General features: G+C 39.3%; 1 protein-coding gene across 1 annotated transcript in view; it reads right to left on the minus strand.

The window, feature by feature from the left end:
* The window catches only part of Ints8 (integrator complex subunit 8), a 57,597-nt gene that overhangs the window by 40,842 nt on the left and 8,380 nt on the right, over window positions 1–8,375 (minus strand). The window contains exons 7-9 of the mRNA XM_010619600.2: window positions 6,104–6,211; window positions 4,186–4,341; window positions 2–83 (exon numbers count right to left, since the gene is read on the minus strand). Of these exons, the coding sequence (XP_010617902.1) occupies window positions 2–83; window positions 4,186–4,341; window positions 6,104–6,211 (346 nt within the window). The remainder of the gene's footprint in view (window position 1; window positions 84–4,185; window positions 4,342–6,103; window positions 6,212–8,375) is intronic.

Here is an 8,375-nt window from a genome sequence, read left to right on the forward strand (position 1 = left end):
AAGAGTTCTCTTAGTACTGATTGCCGGAACTGGACAGGTAAACTGAAGGTTAAATTATCTTCAATGAAAATCTGTATTACCTCCTAGAATACATACATAAAATTGCATCCATTTAAAAATCAGCTATTTCTTTACAAGAAATGGAAAATACAAGTGGAAGAAAAACAAAGGTATCTTACTGGAAATATATTTCTTCCTAAAAGTAGCCTAAAGGCCAAGGATTTAGTTCAGTGGTGCTGCTACCTGCTTCACAAGTGCAAGGTCCTGAGTTCGATCCCCAGTACCAAAAAATTAATAATAATAAAATAAAATAAGCCTAGCAAGGCAGGTATGGTGGCACTTGCCTATGATCCTGGCATTTAGAAGGCTGTGACAGAAGGATTACAAGTTTGAGGTCAGACTGGGCAACTTAGTGAGACCCTGTTGTTTCAAGATAAATTGTAAAAAAAGGCAAAGGATGTGTAGCTCAGTGCAAAAGCCCTGGGTTCAATTGCCAGTATGGGACAAGTGGAGGAGTATATTAGAAAAAGAACAAAAATAACCTTTCCTTTATTAAAAATTGAAGACCATGAACCAAAAGTTAGAAGTGATGGCGAAATTATCAAATGGGCTCAGGTAGCCTCTTAAAAATAAAACAAACCTGAGGGTCAGGGATTTAGCTTAGTGGTTCCACTACCTGCCACACAAGCATTAAGGTTCCACATTTGCTCCCCAGTACAAAAAAAAAAAAGCCAAAACAAACAAACAAAAAACAAATCTTTACTAGCTTAGTTCATAAAACAAACTTTAAAAAAATACTAAGATGCTGGGCGTGGTGGCACATGACTTGCCTATAATCCCAGCACTCGGGAGGCTGCGCAGGAGGATCGCTGTGAGCTGGAGACCACCCTGGGTTCATAGTGAGTTCCAGGTCAGTCTCAACTACATAGTGAGACCCTGTCTCAAACTCCCCCCAAAAAACTAAGATAACTGAAAAACGTATTCTTTTCTTTTTGATACCAGAGGTCAACTTGAGACCTTGTGCTTGCCAGGCAGGCAGCACATTGAGCTAAATCAGAGCCCTGAAAAACATATTCTAAGAAACAATATAAATTTAAAAGGAAAAAAAAATTTTTTTAAAGATAAGGTCTGGCTACATAGTTCAGGCTGTCCTTAAACTCACTATGTAGCCCAGGCTGGCCTCAAACTTGCAGCAATCCTCCTCTCTAAGCCTCCCAAATGCTGGGATTACAGGCGTGTGCCACCATGCCCAGTAATTCTAATTAATTTAATTAACTCTAATAAATTTAATATTTTGTTACTAAAAAATAAAAATATATTGTTAAGTGAATTACAAAAAATACCCAAATTATTAGACATAGACTTTTTCTTAGCTTTTTCTCGGGCAATGGGAAAGAAGGAAAGGAAGAGGGGATGATGGTGTGGAGAAGTGAAGAGAATTTCTGGAAACAAAGACAATCAGCTACTACCACAAATGTACAGATAATGGGTCTGGGATGTAACTCAATAGCAGAAAGTCTGCCTTGGCGTTCACGAGGCTCTGGACTCAATCCACAGCACCATACACACACAAAAATCAAAGTACTGAGCCAGGCATGGTGGTGCACACATGTAATCCTAGTACTCAGGAAGCAGAGGCAGGAGGACTGCTATGAGTTTAAGGCCAAGCTGGCCTTAACTAGTGAGTTAAGGGTCAGCCTGCCACAAAGTAAGACCCTGTATGAAAGAAAGAAAGAAAAGAAAGAAAGAAAGAAAGAAAAGAAAAGAAAGAAAGAAAGAAAGAAAGAAAGAAAGAAAGAAAAAGAAAAGAAAAGAAAGAAAGAAAGAAAGAAAGAAAGAAAGAAAGAAAGAAAGAAAGAAAGAAAGAAAGGTGGGAGGGAGGGAGGGAGGAAGGGAGAGAGAGAGAGAAAGGACAGACAGACCAAGTACTGACAAAAATGGTTTCAAAACTATAGAACCAGGGGCCAGGGATTTAGCTCAGCGGTTTTGAAACTTGCCTTGTAAGCGCAAGGACCCAAGTTCGATCCCCAGTACCAAAAAAAAAAATTACAGAACCAATGGGCACAGTGGCACATGCCTATAATCCCAGTACTATGGGAGGCTGAGGCAAGAGGTTGTAAGTTTAATTAAGGGCTAGGAGTGTAGCTCAGCGTGAAGGCCCTGTACCAAATAAAGATCCACCACTCTTTCACCTCCATAGCACAATATAGCGATCCTCACAAGCAAGCCACTTACTTACAAAATGTGAAGACACATTTTTACAGCACTTATTTGCTTGACCAGCACAAAACTAACTACGCAGTTCATACAAGAGAAACCTATTGAAATACAGAGATACTATAGTTCACAAACTTCATTCTAGGCCCAGGGATTTAGCTCAGTGGTTCCAGCGCCTACTTCACAAGCACAAGAACCCAAGTTCGATCCCCAGTAACAAAAACCAAAAACACAAACTTCCTTCTATGATTTTGGTCACATCATGGAAAAAATGAAGTTTGTGAATCAAGATACCACTGCAAAAGGCTAAATATGATTTCTGAAATGATCCTGCACAGGCTACCTACCAAAGTGATAAATTTCAAAGTTGCAACATAACTGCTATCATTTTAGCTGCCCATTATACTATTTTCTAATTGCAGAGTTAAATACTTTATACTCACAGTCAACACTACTAAATTTACAGCGACACGAGCCTGTCTAGGAATAATACTCTTAAGGTCTTACCACTCCAGGGAGCTTCTTTAAGAATCTATATCTTTTCACAAGGGATCCTCACCTACAACAGGGAGATATAACAGATCGCTGGACTTTAATTCACCTGTATCTGTAACTAATCTTCAGAAAATTTAATTCTCTTCCCCATAGCAAAGCAATATACAAAAAAGGGGAGGGGGCTAGCATTCAGTGGGCCTTGGAGGCTGGCCTCGAACTCAGTGATCCTCCTGTCTCAGTCTCTAGAGTGCAGGGACTATAAGTGGGCACCACCATGCCCAGTTTTTTCTTTTTCAGTACTGGGATCGAATTCAGCACTTTGTACTTGCCAGGCAGGCGCGGCACAACTGACCTACAGCCCTGGCCCGCTATTCCCTCCCTTCATCTATTTTCTGAAAAAACTAATTCTAGATGAGTGAATTAAAGTTGAAATAAAAGATTAAAAACTGAAAGTTACAGCTTGGTCATTTCATGATTCCTGTCTTGAATTAAGTAACACAAAGGTCCTGTTTACTCTCTAGAATGGAAAGCTTTCCAATAAAGATTTCAAAAGTAATGGGAAAGAAAATGTTCAAATGAGAAAGGGAACAAAGGAGGAGAGGAGGAAAGGAAAGAATGAACAAGAAAAAAGAGAAAATTGAAGGAAAAAATGGAAACAAAGGTTTTGTACATAAAGGAGGGAGGGGAATGGGGAAAAAGAAGCAAGATATATCATGTACTGGTCTAAATTCTGTGTGATGAACGCTATCATTATGTATATCTAAAATGTACCAACAAATATTTTCCTAAAAAAAAAAAAGTAATGGGAAACTCTTCATTCCCAGCACTTTTTATTACAACGCTAAAGAAAGCATACAGAGGAAGCGGAGACATCACAGCACACTAACTACACTCATGGCAACTAGACTTATGGACAGCGGGCTTTGGAACAGACCACCCCAACCAACAAACCACGGGTCCACTGGCTCCTTCCATCTTAATACTTGCTGCAGTGAAGAAAGCTATAGTGTAAGGCCATACTTTCAAGACAGACACAAGCCTTCAGGCTCCATAAACTAAAAGCTGTCCAACTGTAATTTTCTCTTTTTTTGGAACCAGGGATCAAACTCAGGTCCTTGCACTTGTGAGGCAGGCGGAGGAACCACTGAACTAAATCCCCGGCCCCCAACTGTAATTTCAAAGTTAAAAATTGTGCTTACAGAACTAAGTTAAGAAGAGCACATTCTTTTTCAAGAAAAGAGAGTATCAATAATAACAGACATGTGTTATTAACTGTGATTTTTCACTTGATTATCAGAAGACTCTTACGAAATGAGACAATTATTAACATAATTCTTCAAACCAATCAGTCACTTTGAGTCACTTGCCCCAAATTACACAACTGGCAAGTGGTGGTCCCAGGCTTTGACATCAGTTTTGTCCAGAGTTCAAAATTTTTCAACCATATCACTGCATCCCTATCTGACATCTTACCTGATAGTTGCCAGATCTCAAACAAATGTGGACTTGACTGTATGGAGTCAACTGCTGAGTGGTACTATCAGGAGAAGGTACAAGAACATTACATGCTTGACAATAGCCAGCTAACCGCTTCTCATCTATGGTACAATGAAGAGACAATGAACCTGTCTGTAAAGTAAGAGTTACACAGTGTTACTCATTAATGTAACATAAATGATAGTCCCCTAGTGTATGTTACAAAACATGATAATCAAAAATTTAAAACTAGAGGAATCATAAAAAATGAAATCATCTTAGACTTAGGGTCTATAAGCTATTGTTGTTCATAGGCCAAATGCAGCCACTCTGTTTCTGTTTATCCTCCAGTGAAGGACAATTTTTAGGGTAGTAAACAAAAAAAGACCATCCAAAAGAAACTGAATGTGCCACACAAAGCCTAAAGTGTTTGCTATCTGGCTCTTTACAAAAATAATTTCTCAACCTGTGGTTTAAAGTTTATGAACCAACATACAAGAAGTAAACATTAGTATCACTCTAAGTAGGTAGACAAAGACATTAACAGAGTAAACACAAATAAGTTTAAGACATTTTAAAATGCATATGCTAGAGATTTAAATGAGATCGTCAACAGAATCTTCAACTTGAAAGAAAATCTGCTACAAAAAGACTTTTTAAAACACACGTTTGAAAACATAAGAGTTTTAAATTATTATAACCTAAAATGCCATGAAATTAGAAATTTGATGAACTCTTCGGGCAAAATAAAACTGGGATTCCTAATGCAATGGACCATAGAATAGACCTAGAATAGACCTAGGGCTGGAGCACAGCTAGCTAGCAGAGCACTTACCTAGTGTGCACAAGGCTCAAGGTCAGATCTCCCATTCCCCCAAAAGTGAATAAATTAAACCTTGGGGCATTTAATCAATTTCCACTCATGAGAGAGTGAAGCAGAGATTTTTTCCCAGGGATCTGGCATACAAAAACTGAGTCTTACACTTTAAAATTTGAGTCATAAAAAAGGAAAATACAAAAACAAATATTTTAAAGTTTATTCTTGCTGGGGATTTAGCTGAGTGGTTCTGCTGCCTGCCTTGCAAGCACAAGGACCTGAGTTCGATCCCCAGTACCCCCCCAAAAAAAGTTTATTCTTAGCAGGAATTAAGGAAAAGTAAATTTCTATTTCACCCATTAACAAAAAAAAATTCTCCTTTAAAACATACATTACTAGCAGGCAAGGATGCTGCACACCTATAATCCCTGCACTCATGAGGCTGAGGCAGAAAGACTGCTGCGAGTTTGAGCCCAGCCTGGGCTACAGTGAGTTCAAGGATACCCTGAATTACATAGCAAGACCCTGTCTCAAGAATAAATAAATAAGTAAGACACACATTACTGCCAAGCACAGTGGCACACACCTGCATTTCTAGCGCTCAGGTGGCTGAGGCAGGAGAACTGCCTCAAGTTTTGAGGCCAGCCTGGGCCACCAGTCAGTTCAAGGCCAGCCTGAGCTACAATACAAGACCCTGTTTCCAAACACACACACACACACACAGGAAAGAGGAAAGAGAAGAGAGGAAGGAGGAGGTAGGAGGAAAAAGAATACAAGGAGGAGGAGGAGGAAGAAAAGCTAAAAAGGTAAAACAAGGGAAGAGGTTATTTCCAAGTGGCAGCATACCCTTTCAAAAACCAGTCCTTTGAACTACCTAGTTTTACTGTAATGAACAGTTTTTGGTTGGAATGTTTTGCTTGTTTGGTTTGGATTTTTGATGCTGAGGACTGAACCCAGGGGCTTGCACCTTCCCAGCATGTGCTCTCCAAGCAACATCAACCCAAAACATTGTTTTTTATCTTAAGAAAAATTAAAGCCAAAAAATTTATAAATGCTTTAAGGGACTAAACATTACATGGCTATTATAACTATATTTACCTCTGCCATTAGTTCTTTGGTTCTAAAAAATTTTTCTCTAGCATTTTCATAGGCAGCTGAATTTGTGGAGCCTTGTTGAAAATATGCAGCACCCAAATCGTAACACACCTGAAATGATAAAAAATGTCAATTTACTTAATGCTTTTTCATGTACTTAAGAGCTGACAGAACTCAGATTTATTTTTATTCTTCTTTCCAGACTGAAGAAATGCTAAATGAACAACTAATACACTAATACACACCTACACACACAGGTACTCTCTCAAAATACAACAGTTAACATGTAATTCCCCTTTCCAGGTTAAGACAGTGTTCTGATTTGTATCTAGATGTTCCCCAAAGCCTCATGCACTCCTAGGTGGAGCTTTTGGGAGTGACTGCATCATGGGTGTGCAATACTGGATGAGGGCATGTGATACTCGATTAGTCCACTGACATGTTTGGCATAGTTCTTGGTGTGGATGGCAGACATACTGAAGGAAGGCCCAGCCCGGGTGTGAGTGGCACCAACCAATGGGCTTGCAGCCTTGATGGAATAAAAAAAGAAGGAAGGCTTGCTACTTCCTGCCTGCTTTGACTTGGACTGTTTCTCCTCTGCCATGACCCTCTACCATGCTACCCTGCCTTGGGTGGTAGCTGAGTATAGACAAACCTCTACAAACTGTGCGCTCAAATAAACCTTTCCTCCTTTAACTTGTGAGTGTCCGGTATTTTGTCCTAGCAATGAGAAAGTATCTAAAATGGTATATAAAATTATCACAGTTATTTTCAAGTTTTACTACAATGACTACCATTAAAACCAGTTTACATTGTACAGTTAAGAGGTAGCCAATAGAGCCTGGCATGGTGATCACACTTGTCAGCTCAGCTACTCAGGAGGTTGAGACAGGATGATCCCATATTCAAGGTCAGTCTGGGCAATTCAGCAATACTCTGAACCTAATACAAATTTTTTTAAGGCTGAGGGACAAGGATCACTATACAGTGTTTAGCCATGTATGAGGCCCTGGGTAAATCCCCATAGTGGGCAAGGGTGTCAATAGATTGAAAAAGAAAAATGTGATAATGAAGCCAGCTACCTTGAAGAATAGTACGACATGGTTTTACTGGGGAAAAAATTATCGAGTCTTACGTAAATTTTATTTGTTTGTTTTGTTTCTTTGATTTTGAGACAGGGTCTCACTATGTAGTTCAGACAGTCCTGGAACTCACTATGTAGCCCAGGCTGGTCTCAAACTCACAGTGACCCTCCTGCCTCAGCCTCTTGAGTGCTGGGATTACAGATGTGCGCCACCATGCCTGGAATGAATATGTGTGTATGTATGTGTGTATGCATACACACACATACATATTATAACAGCTAGGAATTTAGCTCAGTGATGCTACCACCTGCCTTGCAAGCACAAGGACCCGAGTTTGATGCCCGTACCAAAAAAACTTAAAAATTAAAATAAAAATAAGATATATTCTGAAAGTATTTGTGATACCACAATACCAGAAACCCTCCTGTATGCAAATTTTATCAATGATTTTTAAAAGATTATCAAGTATCAATCACTCGGTACCCCTCTGATGAACTCTCTCATCAGCTCCTAAAAAACTGATAACCTGCAGCTCTGGACCTACCTCATATGAAAAGGCTCCTTCCCACCACTGCTTTAACTTTTTCTACCCCTTTCCAGAAAGGAAAACAGTAATGAAAAGGGACAATATCAAATCATATGAACGAGGAAAATAATACAGTTTAAATGGGACTAATATAAGGCCTTCTTCAGGTAATCAATGAATATTTAAAAACTTTCCAGCCAGGCACAGTGATGCACACCTGAATTCCTAGTACTAAGGGTGGCTCAAACAGGAGAATCACAGTTTTGAATGCTACCACAAACTTAACAAGATCCTGTTTCAAAAAAATAAAAAGGCAGGCCGGGGATTTAGCTCAGTGGTTCCGCTGACTGCCTCACAAGCTCAAGAACCCGAGTTCAATCCTCAGTGCTAAAAAAACAAATAACTAAATAAATAAAAGGGCTAGGGCTGGGTAGCTCAGTGATAGAGCGCCCCAGGGTTCAATCTCCAGTACAGCAAAGACAAAAAGAAAAAAAAAAATCTAATATACTCAAGGTTGTGTGATATGAAATAAGATGCAGAATATATAAAAAGAGACTTCCACTGGGGCCAGGGATTTAGCTCAGAGGTGCCGCCGCCTGCCTCATAAGCACAAGGTCCTGAGTTCAATCCCTAGTATCAAAAAAAAAAAAAAAAAAAAAAAAAA

Source organism: Fukomys damarensis, unplaced genomic scaffold (genome assembly GCF_012274545.1).
Source record: "Fukomys damarensis isolate Sample0158 unplaced genomic scaffold, DMR_v1.0_HiC HiC_scaffold_5, whole genome shotgun sequence".
Taxonomy (NCBI): Eukaryota; Metazoa; Chordata; class Mammalia; order Rodentia; family Bathyergidae; genus Fukomys; species Fukomys damarensis.